Raw genomic sequence first — 20593 nt, 5'->3', positions numbered from 1 at the left:
AAGATAAGCTTGATGAAAAAATCGTTTTAGGCGTTTATTAAGGTTTAAATTTTTTTCTCTTTTCCAGAGCCAGAGAAGCCCAACCGGTCCAATAGTGCAACGAGGCCCAGTACGGGAAGGTCATCCACCAATCTACCCTTAGAGTACACAGCCACTGCAGTCAACACTATTCGCAACCAGTCCCGACCCAGAACAGCTGTATCAGTCACCAGGTATAACACAAAAGTTATAAATTATAATTGGTTTTATAATTAAATTGAGTTCAATAAAAATACAGATCAGCCGGTTGTTGGGCAAATAGAAGAAGAGAGAAATAGAAGAAATAAAGAAAGTTCCAACAATATTCAGTAAAAACAGTTTTTTTTTTCGTTTTTTTTCTAATTTGGGTAGATTTTTTTGCTTGATCCGATAGGAACCCGGGTGACCTCCATACACCGAAAATGCTTATCAAACAATTCCATACATCAGTTGTATGGAAAAACACTTGCCATAAAATTTTCGTACAGTTTGGAAAACTGGTTGAAAACATTTATAAAAAAATTTCTGCGGCTGTTTGATTCTAATAAAACAGTCTGGTGATGAGAAAACTAATTCTTTGGTGGTACAATTTAATTTTTGGTTTATGGAAAAATATTTGTCATACAATTTTAGTATATGGAAAAATGCTTATCATAGAGATTTCATACAAGTTTCTGTACGTATGGAATTGTTTGGTAAGAAGTTTTTCATATGTGGAAATTGTATGATAAGAAGTTTTGGTCAACCCGGGAAGAAAGAAATGAAAGCTTGGAACGCTAGTAAATAAGGTATAATCGACTTCAGTTGTCTTTCAAAAACGGAAAACAAAACAATAAAGATGAAAAACATTTCTTATGCTCACATCTACTCGCTCCAATTTACACTTAAAGTTTTTTTTAAATATGACCGGTTTTCCAAAAACTGAGAATGTTTGTGGACTTAAATTCACGACGAAAAATCAGTATTACAGTAAATCATTCAAATCATTCTGATTATTCATTTTGCGCTAGATTTTGCTGTAGTCAAGATGAAATAAATTTACAGGTTCTGATGAAGTTATGACCTTTTGTCTTAAATGATTGTTGCGATTTTGTATTGAAGTACTTTTTAGGTTTTTTATGCACATCAGGTACAACTAACAAAGATCGCATCAGGTCAAGTTATATAAATTAAATGTCAAGTAGCCTAGTGAAGACGCTCATAATAGTCACGATAGTTTTCTTTCCTTTTTTAGAGAAAGTCTCCTGAGTTCCTCATGATCATTTTTGCATTTTCGCATTTATTTTTCTTTTTTGTTTTCAAGCTCAGATCATTTCAGTTTTTAAAAAAATGGCGAATTCCCCTTTCGAGCAGCAAATGTTTAAAAGTAGCAGAAACGTCATAGATGTGTAGATTTAAGCTTAAGATTTTCGAGCGGAATTAAAGAAAAAACGTAAAGCTCCAGTTTTCTCAAATTGGATGAAGTGTATTACACTTTAGTACTCGATTTTTTTTCCCGTAAATAACCATATTTTTAAAATGGTCAAAAACAAAAATGGTGTTTTGATTTCAGTTTATAAAGTTTTAAAATATTTTTGCGTCTCTAGCACACTTGGCCTGGAGGTAACAAATAAGCCTTGAAAGTCAAAGTCCTGGTTTCGAATCTGACAGAATTTTTTTTTCGAATTAGAAGTATTCAGTTTCAAAAATATTGCTGGTTTATGCCTGTCTTTGAATGTTTTTTTTTGGCTCAGTTCCCCCATCGTAGATTTTTTTGCTGCAAGCAATTTCCATAGTAATTGCTTCAAATTTTTTGATTTATTTCTGAAGCTTTTTTGTTCGCCTTGACTTCGCATAATTCCCTTTTTTGTTTTTGTTTTGCTCAAAAACTCAACTCTGTCCAATATATTTTTTCGGCTTATATTTTTTGGCTTAGTGGCCGTATATTACGTCGTTTGATGACCGAAGAAATTGTTCTTGTGTGAGTGTTTTAACGGGAAGGCTGATGCGAACTTTGTTTTTAAAGTTGTAAAGTCATTTTGAGTTCTTTTCCGTAAAAACGGCGTCCGCTCAGGTACTCTCTACTGTTTTTACCGCTTGATAAGTAATCTTCCGATGATAGTTTTCGATTGTAGTGGCATATTTTTATATTCAAAACTAGCTTTAATATTTTTGATACATCCAGTTTTTTCGGTAGTTCTGAACTTTTTCGACTATTTGCTTAAGCTTTTCAATTTTCTCTGATTGTATTTGAATGAGTTTCAAGGGCTTATACATTTTTTTGAACTTAAGAGTGAGTTCTTTTTCGAAAACCTAGATAATTTTTTCTACAGTTTCCTTGCGTTCGTAGCGGAACAACGTTTTTTTTATTGTTTAGCTAATTTACGGTTTTATTTCGAACATTTTTACAGTCGGTGTTGTTAGTAACCTTAATTGAGCGAAACCTTGAGGAACTTCTTCGAATAAGGAAAGGTGATTGCAATGCAAGTGGCTGAGAATCTTTTCTTTGCCAACCTTTCTGTCATTTTTTTTCTCACTCAAATCTCTTTGAATTACGCTAAAAGCTGCTGAAAAAAAGGAAAAATAGCTTAAAAAAGTAAAAAAATTTAATAGAGCTGACTTGAGAACTCAATATCGTTCTTAAATTTTTGGCCATTCAAACTAAAAAAAAAACGGAAAAATTCGGACCCGTTTTTCTCGGAAATCAGAAAAATCACTCTTTTCTCATTTTTTTTTGGAATCCGAACCGCGACTGATAGGGATTTTATTATGCTTTCACACTCAATTACCTCAATTTTTTTGTCTGCCTGGTTATTTTTGGCAAAGTATAGGTTTGTTTTAATCATAAAATTTGTTTATAATATCTGAGATGAAAACTTGTTAATGTTTTTGCAATTTTAGGTCCCGCCCAACTACTAGCCAGGATCCGAATGCCCGAAGTGACTACATTGAAGAGTTCCACCCAGCAATTGATGGTCACGTGGCAACACCAAATATAAAACCGGAGAATGATCCAGGATTGTCTAAGAAGCCAGCATCGTCTTCAAAGAGTGTGAAAATAAAAACAGACGGAGACTATGATAAAGCCACGAAGACAGGTTTATTACCTTTGCATGTTTCTTGATTTATTTTCCTTCAACATTCTAAGTTTTTGGTTTCCAAAGCCTCAAAATTTTGACGCACAGAATCCAACATCATTTCATGTTTTATGACAAAAATCAGATTTTTTTTCTGCTTTAGTTGTTATGTTTTTTTGCAAGCTAAGTTTTTTTGCAACTCTTGCAAATTAAATCATATCTTATTATAACAAATCATATCTTAGACTCTTCAAAAGAATTTTTTAAAACAATTGATACTTCAATTGAGTTCTGTACTTTGAAATTATAATCGCTGCAAAACTTTCAAAGCTTCGAGAAAAGTATGGAATGAATTGATTTACCCTACAAAAATCCAGAAATTTTTTTTAAAAAATGGAAAATTTCCAACATTGCTTTGAACTGGTTTTGCGGTAACTTTTTGTTATGTTTTTAGACCCCTCAGCCCCAGCCAAAATTATTCCTGGTTCGACGTTTGATGAAAAAGCAGATTCGAGGTCTTCCAAAAAGCCGCCTTCATCTTCGAAGAGTGTCAAAATCAAAAGCGATGATGAAGAAGAAAAAGAAGTTGCAAAGAAATCTAAAGAAGCAGGTATGTTAATTGACAAAACAACCCAATGAGAAGGGGAGCAGTGATAAATGTTATGGGTTAGAGCTCACCGAAGAAAAAGTTTTTTCGTTAGTTAAAATCTGTATAAAAAATACCTTGAAAACGACATTTCAAATCGGCAATGCATTGCAAACATGTAAGCAAAATCTCTATAGTTTTGAACAAAAGAGGAAATTCTAGAAAAAAAGTACTTAAATTATGGGTTTTCGAAATCAGGCTAAAAATATCTCGACAATAAATATGCATCTGTTTTCAAATTGAAAATCCTTCTTGTCATATTTCTGATAATTTTTCAGAAATGGAGATCACAGCTGACAAAACCAAAAATTGTTCTTTGTCACGCTCGGTAACTCAAACTTTACTTTCAACGCCTACAAAAAGTCCGAAACCGAAAGCGGAGATAACCAGTCGCGATTTAAAACCACTGAAACGATCCCCTACTATGACCAAGATCTTGGCCGAAGCTGAGTTCGGCCCCAGTTCCGAAGTTGCAAAAGCCGACGAAAAGCTGCGAGACACAAAGTCGTCGCCAAGCGAGAAGCCGAGTACGAGCCAATCCGACAAGAGTGCGTCAAAAAAATCCGACAAGCAGCTCGAAACTTCGACAACATTTAAATCAGCCAGTCGCGAAACAGTGCTTAGTGAAGACGCAAATAGCTCTGCTAATCGAAGTCAAAATCACTCGGATTCGGGAATGAGAGTCGACGAAACAGGATCGTCTCGTATGAATAGTGGAGTGTTACGAGTCGTACTTTCCGACGACATAGAGCAAGTCGGCGTTGACGAAGTAGACGAAATATCACAAAGGCGAAAAGACCAACAAAGGGCACATGTCCGAAGTCTCGAAAGCCGAACGCTAGAAAGCCGACAGACAACTGAACGAAGCATCAAGTCTGAAAACATGTTGGCGCCTCCGCAGTTTGAGCATGAAAAACTCGTGGAAAAACTGGGAGTGTTAGCTGCGGAACAATCACGTGATCCGCGCTTTGGAAATATGCCGCCGCCGACTCCGATTGTAATTCCACCGACGCCGCTTCTCGAACGGGCGGCATCGGCGCACTCGTTGAATTCGAACCTCTCAGAGAAAGAAAATAGAACGTCTTAGTAATTTCAAGTTACGAATAACAAAAATATCAAAAAGGACAGACAATTTTTTCAGTTTTTAGAAGCTTTCAAGTGAAATGCCATGACGACAATAGAAATGCAAATTAAACTGAATAAATTGATTGTGAATTTATGTTAATGTTGTCTGTTTTAACTTTTGATATTTTTAAAAGCAAAAACGAAGGTAGAAGTTGAGAATGTAGTATTGTAAAAGTATTGATCCCAATTCAGCAACAAGTGATGAAGATATTCTTGGATTGAAAAAAAAAAATATATATATATATATATATAAAAGTTTTTGATCGACTTTTTTGGATCATTACTTCTGCTCAAAATATGCCGATTGTTTAAAATAACAGAAAAACATTGGCAATGGCTCTTAACTGAGATAGTAGTGAAATTGAGAATCTCCCAAAATCCGTTTTTTTTACAAGGAAAAATTCTCGATTGTTGTCAAGTTGCGCAATATGATAAAAACGAGTTGGTTAGAAACAAAGGAAGAATTTTTTTCCTGAAAAACCAATTTAAATATGCACATTTTCAATTGTATTTTATCAACATTACTTTGAAGGAGAGGATAGACAAAATACATGAAATAGACCAGCTGAAAATCTACACTGAAGAAAAACTTAGGCCAAAAATTCTGCAACAATTAAGTACAAAAAATTTAGAAAAAAATTTGCTTTGAAATTGCAAAAAATTACCTTCGAAAAATGTTCACTCGAATTAATTACGAGGCCAAATTGTGTATTTTAGGAATTTGTAAGCGGATTCCGCAACAAGGACGCTCCCTTTGTTTTTTCGTTTTCATGGATCGCTCCGACAATATTTTAAAATGTTTAAAAACTTTTTTAATTTAAGGCCGAAAAAAATTAAAATGATAATTTTTTCATTTACTAGCAAAAAAACCAGTTGCTGTGCAAATTGCACAGATTTGTGCAACAGCAAGAATAAAATTTTTGAATTTCAAAAAATAAATTAGAAACGAAACAAAAATGTTTTTTTTTTCTGATGTTTTTTTTCCAGTAAAAAGCAACAGATTTAATTTAATGAGACAAAATAATATTGAAGTTTAAGTATGAATATCACGGTTTTTGATGCAAAGGGCTGCGCTGGTACTTGCCCTAAAAACTAGCAAATAGCCAAACTAAAATTTGCTTTTTTCTCCAGTGCATGCGTTTTTTGTTCAACCATTCAGGGGTTTTTCGTCACAAATTCATAATCTAAAATGACAGTATGGGCACACCGAAAAAACTTTGAAAATGTTTTGCCCATAAAAGTTTCAGATTTACATTTTGGATAGCTTAACGAATTGTGAGCAAGGTTACAGAGATATTAAAAACTTCTAGAAAAAAGAAGAAGTTGATTATTTAATGATCATCAATCTTGAAAGTTATTTCTGGGATTTATCATAACTATCTTTGAACAAAATGAGGAGGCGAGGACTTATTAAAAAACGCACCAATATATAATTCTCATGTTTTTGTTTGTTTTGTGGTTCGTTGAATTTCACGCGTTTTCCTGGGACTAAATTTACAAAAACAGTTTTTGTTGAAAATCAAATTCTGCATGCGTTTTAAACTAGTCATAGTTTTTAGCTTCAATTTTTTTGTTCACAAATTAATTAAAGTTTTAAAATAACTCTTCATATTAGAAAAAAATTAGAAGTTAAAGCAAAGAGTAATTTCGGATTGGAAAATTTTAGCAAAAACACGGCTTCAAGCCCAGAATTGATGAAAGTCATTACGACGGCACATAGGGTATAAGTTCAGATTCCACAGCTTTAGACTCTCTTTTCCAAAAAATTTGAACCGAACTCCGCAACGGAATTTTTGTTGAATTGGAATCAAAAGACAAATGCTTAAATAAAATGCAATTTGCCTTGGTTGCTTAAACCTTGATCGCTTGATTCCACAAGAACAAAAAAAAATGAAAAAAATTTTGTGTGGGCAGCATTTCTGATAGAATTTCTTACAAAAACTAAAAACGAATGAAAAGGGTCTGTGCAATCCAGAAGCAAGCGGGCACAATTTTGTGCTCTGTTATAACCTAGTTGGGCGACAGTAAGTTCAAAATTTATTTCTTTAATTCTAATACCAATTTCAGGTTTTTATGATCCTTGATTTGATAATGAGTTGTTTTAATCTCAAGCCAAACTACAACCTACTGAAAAAAAAACAAACAAGGCATTCACATATTTCAAATTTTGTAACTAGACAAGGCGTTCTAGCTTGTAGTTATTTGCCTGACAGATATAGATAATTTCAATTAGTTGAAGTTTTTAAAAAGTTACGAAGATTGAAAGTTTTGTCATTTATAAGACCAGCTAAATCAGTGTGTATTTAAACTTTTTTTAAAAAATTTTTTGACCTTTGTTTTTTCTGTTAAACTTTTCTAAGCGATCTAAAAAATTGTCAGTTTGAATCCTTCTAAAATCGAATAGTTAAGAAATTCTTTTACTCTTGACATTATCTTATCGCTAAAACAAATTTTCCCAGGTAAAAAAGTTTCAGAGCCTAACTGTGATACAACTATCAATCAGGTTTCCCGCAATGAAGCTCGATGGATGATAATCGCTTATAAAATACTTTCGAGATCTATCTACAAAAAATTATAAAACAATCAATTATAACAATTGATTATAAATCAAGCAAAGGGGATGGGGAGGCCAGTTTGGTGTTTAAAGGAGTGGGGCATATCAAGGCTGGTGAGGGAATGCAATAAACGTTGCGATACTTGGCACGGAAGGGTGTTCAAAACGTGCTAAATATCGTGTTGCAGAAATTTAGTAGATTTGTGTAGGTTTAAAAGTCCAGTAGACTGTAAGGAATGTAGAAAAAGCTGCAAATTTCAGTATTTTTGGAATATTTTAAACAGATTGTAACCCATTATAATCGTTTATACTAGTTTGAAAATGAATTAGAAACGATTTAATTTCTTTAAAAATAAAAGATTATAAAAGATTGTGCGGTACCAAAGTGTAAGTATGATCAATTATAATGACAACCTCATTGCGGGTTAGTTAAATTTTGCAAAGTTTTCCTCATTCATGATTTACCTATTTGCTTTAATTTTTTCTAATGTCTGTAAAAAACATCGAAAATAATCAAATTGATCAAAAAAAAATTAATTGTAGTTTGCTTGAATATTTGCTTAGTTTTTAAAAAAGACACTTTGTTACTAAAAGTAAACTGTCGTTTTCTTGTAAGAGGTTCACTTCTTCCCCTTTTTTCCCTTTTTTCCTTTTTTAGTCTTGCCCCCACCTCCTTCTTTGGGCGCGTCTTCTAATCTCATATTGCGAAAATCTCGCAGATCGTGACACATGTTGAAGTAAAATTATGATGACCAGTCGGAAAAAACTGAAATTTAACGTGATCAAAGTTTGAAATTCAGCGTGATCAAATTAATGACGCAAGCTTTCAATTTTGAGTCAGACCTTTAAAAAAGGGTTTTTTTCGAAAGAAATTTCAAAAAAAAAGTTTAGTCAACCAGACGGATATTTTTTGATCTTTCTTATTTATGTTGATTATTGATGATTGTATATTTACTTGGTTTTCAGAACATTTGATTGGTTCTCAAAAAAATGCTATCATTCGTCAACATAATTTATGATTTCTATTATAATATAACGCATCGGGGTAATGATTGGCTAAATGCTTCATTAAAGTTTTCATTTCATAGCTATGGCAATAAACCCATAAAAAAAAACGAAAAAAAAATCGATTTTTCTTTCACTTTTGTTCAAATGCTCATCATTACTCGTAATATGCATGTTCGAAAGCAGCAAAAGAGAATGAGTCTTTTAACTTGTCGCCTTGGGGCGCAACTTTCAACGAACTTCTTCTCCGCTGCACAGGTGGGTTTATAAATTTTTCGGGCTTTGAGGGTCCGGCTTGAGAATCTGGCTTGTGGTCGTGGTCTTGCTCTTCGTTTTTCTGGGGAACTACAGGAGTTTCGTCTTCTTTTGGCTCTAAATTTTGTTCTGGGTTTTCTGATGTTGTCATTTTTTCCTCAGTTTAAATGACTCTTGATGTAAGTCATCAAAATTATATTAGTGCCCGAATTGTATACATTCATATCCATTCACAAAAAATCATTTTCAAATTAAATGTTGCACTAGTGTTTTTCAATTTTAGTTTTTTAAATCTAAAATTGAAACACTAGTGCAATATCTTTCCCAGAATAATCAACCAAAAACAAATTTAAAAAAAACATCACGTGTTTATGTTAAAACTTTTCAAATGTGTGTGTTTTGTTCAATTTTTCTTACCTGTGTTTTACACCAAATAGGCAACAGCTTACATTGCATCTCGAATTTTGTTCTCATGTCGACACTGCGTGTCTCTTGATGCAACATTTAGTTTTTGCTTATCTACAAAATATTTCTTTAGAAGACACAAAACAGGGTAATAAAAACAGCACTCGGTTTTGGTATATGGACTGAAAAAACTGAATGAAATTAGCACTAAAATTACTTTTTTGTATTCAATGAAACTTTATAATAAGCTTTTTTGACACTGTGGAACTAAGCAAAATGGTTTTTGCCATAATGTCTATTTAAAAAATTTTATGAACTCATTACGAGGCCAAACTGTGCGTTTTGTACTTTGTAAGCGGAATCCGCAACAAGGACGCTACCTTTGTTCTTCTTTTGTTCTTTACTTTCCTTTGATCGTTCCGACAAAATTTTAACATAGTTAAAGACTTGTCTCTGGAATCCAGGAATATACAGACACAAAATTGTGCGCCTATCCAGTGCACAGTTTGGACTGGTAAGGCTTTTTATACTAAAAAACTGAATGATTAGCAGCTTTTCCATTAAAAAAATATATGAAAATGTATGGCAAGCATGTTTTACATGAAAGCAATTACCAAAACAATTTTTAAGCTTCTTTTTTAAGTTTTGTGTTCTTCTTTCGTAATAATTTGTCGGGCTGTTTAAGAATCTTCTTTTGATATAAATTTCTCGTCAGTTAACTTGGTAGTTTCATCGTAATTCTTGATTACCTAAAAAAGCCAAAACTACCCATTTTCTGGGGAAAATTTTGGCTGTGATTTTAGAGAAAAAAAACTGCACCATAATAATTTGGCAGATCTCTAAGCAACTTTTGTTTTCTTCACTTTTTGTATAAGTGACCCAATTTGAGAAAAAAAATTTCAAAATTGTGTTTTTGTGTCCGGTTATCTTAAAACCAAACTTGTATGATAATTGATTGGCAATTTTTTTTCATAGTCCCAACATAATGAATTGTAAGATAGGTTTATTTTTGTATGGACGTCACTACGGGTGTTCAAGGCAGGCGTTCTATGTTGCGACCAACTCGAACTAAGTGTTTTGACTGATTTGCCATTATAATCCATTATATTGTACTTTAATTGGATTATGATCAATCTAAATTCTTCTTAAAATGGATTATGATAGGTTGTGGGGTCACAAATTATAATATAATTAAATATAATCAATTAAAACGGCAACATTTTTGAATGCGAAAAAAAGGATCATAAATCGTTGCGGGAGGACAGAAGAACTATTTGTTTTTCTTTTTCTCAAAAACACTTTGTGCTCTGTGTTCTCTGTGCGTCTTCCACGACTAGTGTTCTGACTTCGGTTATTGTTCCGACTTCCGAAGAAATTAAGGAAAGTATATGCTCGGGTTGGTTTTTTATTCAGACCAATTCTCAAGTATATTTCCCTCGGAGGAGCGACCCATTGATCTTCGTGGTCCCAGAAGGGTCGCACTCACCACTAGACTTGCATATTGTTGTGAAACCTTCAGTAATAAACTAAGATGACTATAGGAGCGGTGTGATACTTTGATGCTGAAAATTTAACGCACATTATTTACGCATGGCTAATTATCCCGCACCACAAAATCGTCCCAAATTCAATTGCGGCAGCTTAATCCAAACTCAATTATGACGAATTATCCCACACAACAAAATCGTTCGAAATTGAAATTTTACACTTTGATTTTGTTCAAAATATATTGGTTTTCAATATTTTGTTTGGATCTACTTAACAATCTGCCCCCCCCCCTCCCCCTTGAAGAAAGGGGGGAGGAGATTCTTTAGTAGATACAATAGGGGTGGGGGGAGATTATTAAGTAGATCCTTTTCTTTTCCCAAAAACTATTCCATATGAATTGAGGGACAGTCAGAACATTCAGGGCTTTGCCCTGATATACCAGCAGTTATGTTCCATACATGATTCTTAATACAGCCTAAAGTTCTTAGTTTGTCAATCTTCATTAACCAAAAAGTATTCGAGACCAGTTTATGAGCAGTCGAAACATTCGGAACTTTGCCCTGATATGAGCATTTTTGTTTTAATTTAGCAAACTGCTTTTTTCTCCAGTGCATGCGTTTTTTGTTCAACCATTCAAGGGTTTTTCGTCACAAATTCATAATGTAAATTGTCAGAATAGGCACACCGAAAAAACTTTAAAACGCACAGGTATTCAGATCTGAAGCATACAACAGAGTTTCAAATTTCTTCGGAGTCTCAATTTACTGAGTCATCTCGAACCCTAATAACAAAAATTCGTAGTTTTAAAGAATTTCACAAATAATGGGCCCCTGTTTTGCCCATAAAAGTTTCAGATTTCTATTTTGGATAGCTCATCGAATTGTGAGCAAGGTTACAGAGAGATTAAAAACCGCTAGAAAAAAGAAGAAAGTGATTATTTAATGATCAACAATCTTGAAAGTTATTTCTGGGATTTATCATAACTATCTTTGAGCAAAATGAGGAGGGGAGGACTTATTAAAAAACGCACCAATTTATAATTCTCATGTTTTTGTTTGTTTTGTGGTTCGTTGAATGTCACGCGTTTTCCTGGGACTAAATTTACAAAAACAGTGTTTGTTGAAAATCAAATTCTGCATGCGTTTTAAACTAGTCATAGTTTTTAGCTTCAATATTTTTGTTCACAAATTAATTAAAGTTTTCAAATAACTCTTCATATTAGAAAAAAATTAGAAATTAAAGCAAAGAGTATTTTCGGATTGGAAAATTTTAGCAAAAACACGGCTTCAAGCCCAGAATTGATGAAACTCATTAGGACGGCACATAGGGTATAAGTTCAGATTCCACAGATTTAAACTTTCTTTTCCAAAAAATTTGAACCGAACTCGGCAACGGAATTTTTGTTGAATTGGAATCAAAAGACATATGCTTATATAAAATGCAATTTTTCCTTGGTTGCTTAAACCTTGATCGCTTGATTCCACAAGAACAGAAAAAATGAAAAAATTTTGTGTGGGCAGCATTTCTGATAGAATTTCTTACAAAAACCAAAAACAAATAAAAAGGGTCTGTGCAATCCAGAAGCAAGCGGGCACAATTTTGTGCTCTGTTATAACCTAGTTGGGCGACACTAAGTTCAAATTTTTTTTTGTTTTAATTCTAATACCAATTTCAGGTTTTTATGATCCTTGATTTGATAATGAGTTCTTTTAATCTCAAGTCAAACTACAACTTACTGGAAAAAAAAACAAGGCATTCACATATTTCAAATTTTGTAAACAGAGAAGGCGTTCTAGCTTGTAGTTATTTGCCTGACAGATATAGATAATTTCAATTAGTTGAAGTTTTTAAAAATTTACGAAGGCTGAAAGTTTTGTCATTTAAAGTACACACTAACTAAATCAGTGTGTACTTTAACTTTAAAAAAAAATTTTGACCTTATTTTTTTCTGTTAAGCTTTTCTATGCGATCTAAAAAATTGTCAGTTTGAATCCTTCTAAAAACGAATAGTTAAGAAATTTTCAGAGCCTAGGTAAAAAAGTTTCAGAGCCTAACTGTGATACAACTATCAATCAGGTTTCCCGCAATGAAGCTCGATGGATGATAATCGATTATAAAATATTTTTGAAATCTATCTACAAAAAATTATAAAACAATCAATTATAACAGTTGATTATAAATCAAGCAAAGGGGATGGGGAGGCCAGTTTGGTGTTTAAAGGAGTGGGGCATATCAAGGCTGGTGAGGGAATGCGATAAACGTTGCGATACTTGGCACGGAAGGGTGTTCAAAGTGTGCTAAATATCGTGTTGCAGAAATCTAGTAGATTTGTGTAGGTTTAAAAATCCAGTAGACTGTAAGGAATGTAGAAAAAGCTGCAAATTTCAGAATTTTCGGAACATTTTAAACAGATTGTAATCCATTATAATCGTTTATACTAGTTTGAAAATGAATTAGAAACGATTTAAATTCTTTAAAAACAAAGGATTATAAAAGATTGTGCGGTACCAAAGTGTAAGTATAATCAATTATAATGGCAACCTCATTGCGGGTTAGTTAAATTTTTGCAAAGGTTTCCTTATACAAGATTTACCTATTTGCTTTAATTTTTTCTGCAAATTTCAGAATTTTCGGAACATTTTAAACAGATTGTAATCCATTATAATCGTTTATACTAGTTTGAAAATGAATTAGAAACGATTTAAATTCTTTAAAAACAAAGGATTATAAAAGATTGTGCGGTACCAAAGTGTAACTATAATCAAATATAATGGCAACCTCATTGCGGGTTAGTTAAATTTTTGCAAAGTTTTCCTCATACAAGATTTACCTATTTGCTTTAATTTTTTCTAATGTCTGTAAAAAACATCGAAAATAATCAAATTGATCAAAAAAAAGTTAATTGTAGTTTGCTTGAATATTTGCTTAGTTTTTAAAAAAGACACTTTGTTACTAAAAGTAAACTGTCGTTTTCTTGCAAGAGATTCACTTCTTCCCCTTTTTTCCCTTTTTTCCTTTTTTAGTCTTGCCCCCAACTCCTTCTTTGGGCGCGTCTTCTAATCTCATATTGCGAAAATCTCGCAAATCGTGACACATGTTGAAGTAAAATTATGATGACCAGTCGGAAAAAACTGAAACTTAACGTGATCAAAGTTTGAAATTCAGCGTGATCAAATTAATGACGCAAGTTTTCAATTTTGAGTAAGACTTTTAAAAAAAGGGTTTTTTTCGATAGAAATTTAAAAAAAAAAAATTTAGTCAACCAGACGGATACTTTTTGATCTTTCTTATTTAGGTTGATTATTGATGATTATATATATACTTGGTTTTCAGAACATTTGATTGGTTCTCAAAAAAATGCTATCATTCGTCAACATAATTTATGATTTTTATTATAATATAACGCATCGGGGTAATGATTGGCTCAATGCTTCATTAAAGTTTTCATTTCTTAGCTATGGCAATAAACCCATAAAAATTAAAAAAAAAACGAAAAAAAAATCGATTTTTCTTTCACTTTTTTTCAAATGCTCATCATTACTCGTAATATGCATGTTCGAAAGCAGCAAAAGAGAATTAGTCTTTTAACTTGTCGCCTTGGGGCGCAACTTTCAACGAACTTCTTCTCCGCTGCACAGGTGGGTTTATAAATTTTTCGGGCTTTGAGGGTCCGGCTTGAGAATCTGGCTTGTGGTCGTGGTCTTGTTCTTCATTTTTCTGGAGAACTACAGGAGTTTCGTCTTCTTTTGGCTCTAAATTTTGTTCTGGGTTTTCTGATGTTGTCATTTTTTCCTCAGTTTAAATGACTCTTGATGTAAGTCATCAGAATTATATTAGTGTCCGAATTGTATACATTCATATCCATTCACAAAAAATCATTTTCAAAATAAATGTTGCACTGGTGTTTTTCAATTTTAGTTTTTTAAATCTAAAATTGAAACACTAGTGCAATATCTTTCCTAGAATAATCAACCAAAAACAAATTTAAAAAAAAACATCACGTGTGTATGTTAAAACTTTTCAAATGTGTGTGTTTTGTTCAATTTTTTTACCTGTGTGTTACACCAAATAGGCAACAGCTTACATTGCATCTTGAATTTTGTTCTCATGTCGACACTGCGTGTCTCTTGATGCAACATTTAGTTTTTGCTTATCTACAAAATATTGCTTTAGAAGACAAAAAACAGGGTAATAAAAACAGCACTCGGTTTTGGTATATGGACTGAAAAAACTGAATGAAATTAGCACTAAAATTACTTTTTTGTATTCAATGAAACTTTATAATAAGCTTTTTTGACACTGTGGAACTAAGCAAAATGGTTTTTGCCATAATGTCTATTTAAAAAATTTTATGAACTCATTACGAGGCCAAACTGTGCGTTTTGTGCCTTGTAAGCGGAATCCGCAACAAGGACGCTACCTTTGTTCTTCTTTTGTTCTTTACTTTCCTTTGATCGTTCCGACAAAATTTTAACAGTTAAAGACTTGTCTCTGGAATCCAGGAATATACAGACCCAAAATTGTGCGCCTATCCATTGCACAGTTTGGACTGGTAAGACTTTTTATACTAAAAAACTGAATGATTAGCAGCTTTTCCATTAAAAAAATATATGAAAATGTATGGCAAGCATGTTTTACATAAAAGCAATTACCAAAACAATTTTTAAGCTTCTTTTTGAAGTTTTGTGTTCTTCTTTCGTAATAATTTGTCGGGCTGTTTAAGAATCTTCTTTTGATATAAATTTCTCATCGGTTAACTTGGTAGTTTCAGCGTAATTCTTGATTACCTAAAAAAGCCAAAACTACCCATTTTCTGGGGAAAATTTTGGCTGTGATTTTAGAGAAAAAAAAACTGCACCATAATAATTTGGCAGATCTCTAAGCAACTTTTGTTTTCTTCACTTTTTGTATAAAATGACCCAATTTGAGAAAAAAAATTTCAAAGATGTGTTTTTGTGTCCGGTTATCTTAAAACCAACCTTGTATAATAATTGATTGGCAATTTTTTTTCATAGTCCCAACATAATGAATTGTAAGATAGGTTTATTTTTGTATGGACGTCACTACGGGTGTTCAAGGCAGGCGTTCTATGTTGCGACCAACTCGAACTAAGTGTTTTGACTGATTTGCCATTATAATCCATTATATTGTACTTTAATTGGATTATGATCAATCTAAATTCTTCTTAAAATGGATTATGATAGGTTGTGGGGTCACAAAGTGTAATATAATTAAATATAATCAATTAAAACGGCAACATTTTTGAATGCGAAAAAAAGGATCATAAATCGTTGCGGGCGGACAGAAGAACTATTTGTTTTTCTTTTTCTCAAAAACACTTTGTGCTCTGTGTTCTCTGTGCGTCTTCCACGACTAGTGTTCTGACTTCGGTTATTGTTCCGACTTCCGAAGAAATTAAGGAAAGTATATGCTTGGGTTGGTTTTTTATTCAGACCAATTCTCAAGTATATTTCCCTCGGAGGAGCGACCCATTGATCTTCGTGGTCCCAGAAGGGTCGCACTCACCACTAGACTTGCATATTGTTGTGAAACTTTCAGTAATAAACTAAGATGACTATAGGAGCGGTGTGATACTTTGATGCTGAAAATTTAACGCACATTATTTACGCATGGCTAATTATCCCGCACCACAAAATCGTCCCAAATTCAATTGCGGCAGCTTAATCCAAACTCAATTGTGACGAATTATCCCACACAACAAAATCGTTCGAAATTGAAATTTTACACTTTGATTTTGTTCAAAATATATTGGTTTTCAATATTTTGTTTGGATCTACTTAACAATCTGCCCCCCCTCCCCCTTGAAGAAAGGGGGGAGGAGATTCTTTAGTAGATACAATAGGGAGAGGGAGATTGTTAAGTAGATCCTTTTCTTTTCCCAAAAACTATTCCATATGACTTGAGGGACAGCCAGAACATTCAGGGCTTTGCCCTGATATACCAGCAGTTATGTTCCATACACAATTCTTAATACAGCCTAAAATTCTTAGTTTGTCGATCTTCATTAACCAAAAAGTATTCGAGACCAGTTTATGAGCAGTCGAAACATTCGGAACTTTGCCCTGATATGAGCATTTTTGTTTTAATTTAGCAACGATTTGTCAAAGAGAACAAATCAGTCTAAAAACTACAAACATGGAATCATTTTTTCTCAGCACCTTTTCCAGGGTCTGGCAAAACAATCGCTAAACAACTTTATTTTACAACAAATTTTTACGCTTTGATTTTGTACAAAATGACGTTGATTTTGTACTACTGATTTCGTACAAAATGTTCCAATGTTTTATGTAATTTGCACACAAATGTTATTTTCTAATGTTATAGGATTTTCTTAGTCTATTTTAAATTATTTTTCACTCATTCTTACACTTTTTGAGAAAGATGATTTCGCCTACTTCGTAAATGAACTGAACTACTTCAAAAACAGCCAACACACTCCAGCCCAGCCAGAGGCCAATATTTCCGCCAAAATCACTGATAAGATTAACCATTTGATAGGCAGGACTTTCCGACATTTTCTCGAAATTCATCGTTTCGTAGAAAACCTCCAAACGCGCAAAATTTTGTCGAAAGTTTTCGGCTAAGTGTTTGTGTGAAATATTCGGTTGGTTGATCACGCGGCCGATGAAGTCTTGTACACGCGATGATCTCGACTTGATCATTTTTGAGGCAAAAAAGGGTGCAAAAGCGGTTGTTGGCCAAGGCGAATTTGACTCTCGTTGTGAAAACAAAGTTGTATCGCAACCTTGAGGACATTTTGAGCAGCTAAGTTGATTGTTTCTGTAGTTATTATAGACCCTCTGACGACATCTACTTTGAGTTTGATCAACTGGATCGCAATAACTTAGAGATGAATTATTAATATCGTCGTTATCGCTAAAATCGGTTTCATAACTATCGGTGCACGAACATTGAAGCGCCATTTCGTTTTGTAAGCAGTAAAACAAACACGTTTCTCGATCGTATTTTGGCCATTTTTTCTTAAATTCCGAATTGAAGTTCAACCAATCGGGCCATGTTTTAGTACAGTTTCCATATTTCCCGCCTTTTCGTGAAATTTGATTCATTCGTATCGACACGAACGTATTTAACCCTGCGCCAACGGCAAAACTTTGGGCCCTGACGTGTGGTCGGACTTCTGGATCGTTTATCATAGCGCGGGCTCCTGTGTTTTGGCCCAAAATTCCAATATACTCTGCAATATCCAGGAAAAATGTCAGTTTCAGTCCGTATTCTTGGCCTGTTTTTGGGTGTTTTTACTTGAATGGGCCAAAATGATGTTGACCTTACCGCTAAAATGTTCGAGGACGTTCAAATGAGTCGAAAAAAATCAAACTTTTTTTAGAAAAAATGCCAAAAAATTACTTTGAAAAGCTTTTATTGCCACTTAGAACCGATAGTGCACACGATTAATTTGATTTCAAGTTTCCGAAAAATTCGAAATTTGTGTCGAATTTATTTGTTAATTTTTAGATCAAAACAAATAGTTTTTTTATATCCCCCCCTCCATAAGCACAAAAAAGACCCTTTTTTGCCGATTTTTTCTGTGTCGCGGTGTCGCTTGAATTTCACTACTTTTGCTTATTATTTTTTATGTTTTGACGATTTTGAGTCGTTTAAGTAAAAACACACGCCTGTTTTGCTGCTGGATCGAATGAACAGTTTTTCAGATAGATTTCGGTCTAGGATTGAGTTGAAGCTGAAGCAGTTCCCATAGTAGGGATCTTGGAAGGTTTTGAACCAGGTCGAGTCACATTTTTTGTTGTCAAACGTGCATTGGACGATGAAATCATTAGCTAGTCGAACAAATAAAAGCAGATACTTTGAAAGCCCAATTTAATTTTAAAATAAAAATAAACCAAACATAAGTTTATCTTGAACAATAAAAAAATTAAATTTAGTTTTTTTTGCAAGAAAAAGTTTCGTTGCCAAAAATTACATTTTTCAGCTATGAACTTGAAAAAGAATAAAAATTAAGAAAAACGCTCTAAGCAATCATCTCCAGATTTAATGATATTTAATATGTATAGCAAAAAATGCTTTTTTTTCTGGAAAAAAACACGGTGAGTAAGATTAAATTTGTTACCAATTTTAGTTTTTAATATTTTAGCATTTTGAATTTTAATTATGACTTTTTGCATCAACTATATCTGCCTTAATATTTAAGTTATACCTTTATATCCGTTGTACTCTATTTCGCTTTCAGTAAAAGTAGTGGCCAGTCTGAAGTCCGAATAGTCTGGCAGATTCGACTTCTTGTACATAGAGAAATAGTCGTTACTGGATACGTTAAAGAACTGGTCTGTCGGGTTGAAGTTGTCGTAAAACGACTCGTATTCGGATCCCGAGATATAGGGCGCATACTCGTAGTCATAATCGTAATTAGTGACCTCAGAAGAACCTAAATGATGAAATGGGTGAAAATCAAAGACCAATGAAAGACAGAACGAAAAAAAAAATTTCAGAGAAAAAATCAAACCAGATTCTCCAGATGGCGTCGAAGCTTGTCGCCGGTGTCGAGTCGTGCTTTTTCGTTTCCGCATATTTTTGACGACTAACCCTTCGGCTTTTTCACCGGCCGAGTACAGGAAAGCATCTCGTTTTTGTCGTCGTTCGGCTGCACTCGACGAAATTGATTTGTACCCAATTCTAAAACCCTCCTCGACAACAGTAAAATCCGTTTTGAAAACAATCATAACTTCCGAGCCCTCGGAAATGACTGTCGGCGAACTTGGAGGCGAATAGCCGCAGAATCGTCGGTAATCTGAGATCTTTAGAACCGACGCATTTCTAGCACCCCCATTGTAAATCGTAATGAAGTCAATACAAGCGCCGGGTTCGCCCTCGACGAAAACTTCTTTAAAAGTTAGTTCAATTTTTTGGTCTTCAGGTGCGCTGATTATCCATTCACAGTCTAAATTATTCGAATAGTAATTTGGAAAATTTGCCGAAGTGAACTCTTGTTCAGTTGGAGTTGCGGAAAGATTAGCTTGACAGAGTGTTTTGGGACAACCAGCCGCTGTGCTTTCATCGTAGTTTGGTTGTCTAGTGCATTCTGCATAACCATCGCAGGGTTCCGCACAAAAATCTTCGCCTGGACATTGTATGTAAGGCCAGTTACAGATACCTTGATTTTCGGTTTGGTTGTTGTCTCTTTTTTCTGCTATTTCTGTGCAATTGAAAGGCATTTCTTCGTCGCTATAAAAAAATTCAGAAAATTATACCTACAAGAGACAAAAAGCAACAAATTTCTTGTAAGTTTGAAATAGGATTTCGCTAAAAAAACAGTATAGAAAAATCGACTACGGTAAGAAAAAAGTACAAATTTTGCTTGAAAAAATCTAAAAACTTTTAAAGGGTTTTTTTTATTAATTAAAATTCAAATCCTATCATATTCAAAAACCTATTCTCGAAATCTTGTATTGAAAAAAGTATTAAATAGGCTTACTGAAAAACACTGCCCAAATCTAGGATCTATTAAAAAATCCTTTCTGGTATCCACTAAGGAATCACCCCCCCCCCCCCCCCCCCCCCTCAGGGATTCGACCCCCTGCCGACCCAAAAGGTCCCCCCTTTGAACTATTTTGAGATATCCTTTTATATTTTTGGTAAAGGACCCTAAAATTTTTCTAAAAGCGCCTTCGGCGCCAGTATATACTAAAATTAAGGGAGGAGAGCGCGCCGAAAAAACGCGATTTTTTGGTAAGAAAATTTCAAAAAGTGCCTAAAAACGCCTTTTTGGCCTGTTAATTTTTTTAAAAAAATTTGGCGCTAAAGTTTTGGCCAAAACAGGGACTTTTTAGTGCTTCGTGAGAGCTCGAAAAATCAATTTGGTCAACCTAAAAAAAAGGTCGACAAAATTTTCGAGAACTTATACGGCAAAAACGCTAACTTTGCTGCATTATGATTGGTCGATAATTCGCTGGTTTATTGGTTTATTCTACTTAAACACCAGCCTTTCTTGAAAAAAAGAAGATTGTTACGTAGACTCTTGTACTCTCTCGATTTTGCTCACCTGTT

At 33.7% G+C, this 20593-nt stretch overlaps 3 protein-coding genes across 3 annotated transcripts in view; 2 read left to right on the top strand and 1 right to left on the bottom strand.

Annotated features, from left to right (window-relative positions):
- LOC134855604 (uncharacterized) overlaps positions 1-5055 on the top strand; it is a 90012-nt gene extending 84957 nt beyond the window's left edge. The window contains exons 23-26 of the mRNA XM_063872141.1: positions 68-212; positions 2899-3095; positions 3529-3684; positions 3999-5055. Coding sequence (XP_063728211.1) covers positions 68-212; positions 2899-3095; positions 3529-3684; positions 3999-4807 — 1307 coding nt within the window. The 3' untranslated portion in view covers positions 4808-5055. The remainder of the gene's footprint in view (positions 1-67; positions 213-2898; positions 3096-3528; positions 3685-3998) is intronic.
- The window catches only part of LOC134855606 (snRNA-activating protein complex subunit 3-like), a 495355-nt gene that overhangs the window by 12703 nt on the left and 462059 nt on the right, over positions 1-20593 (top strand). The window lies entirely within an intron of this gene.
- On the bottom strand, positions 18158-19767 carry LOC134855547 (uncharacterized). Its single transcript, XM_063872087.1, has 3 exons — positions 19053-19767; positions 18747-18974; positions 18158-18369 (listed from the first exon to the last, which is right to left on the bottom strand). Exons 1-3 carry the CDS (start codon positions 19759-19761, stop codon positions 18158-18160), a joined length of 1149 nt encoding a protein of 382 aa, XP_063728157.1. The 5' UTR covers positions 19762-19767.

Source organism: Symsagittifera roscoffensis, chromosome 10 (genome assembly GCF_963678635.1).
Source record: "Symsagittifera roscoffensis chromosome 10, txSymRosc1.1, whole genome shotgun sequence".
Taxonomy (NCBI): Eukaryota; Metazoa; Xenacoelomorpha; order Acoela; family Convolutidae; genus Symsagittifera; species Symsagittifera roscoffensis.
Note: the sequence above shows the minus strand (reverse complement) of the source record. Positions and strands in the feature narration are given on the sequence as shown.

What these genes read in the sequence shown, in the direction of transcription:
- LOC134855547 (XM_063872087.1), bottom strand. Translation starts at nt 19,761, where the DNA reads ATGCCTTTCAATTGCACAGAAATAGCAGAAAAAAGAGACAACAACCAA. An exon ending in GACGCCATCTGGAGAATCTG is followed by an intron (nt 18,975 to 19,052) that starts GTTTGATTTTTT and finishes TTCATCATTTAG; the next exon opens with GTTCTTCTGAGGTCACTAAT. An exon ending in AGAGTACAACGGATATAAAG is followed by an intron (nt 18,370 to 18,746) that starts GTATAACTTAAA and finishes TTGTTCGACTAG; the next exon opens with CTAATGATTTCATCGTCCAA.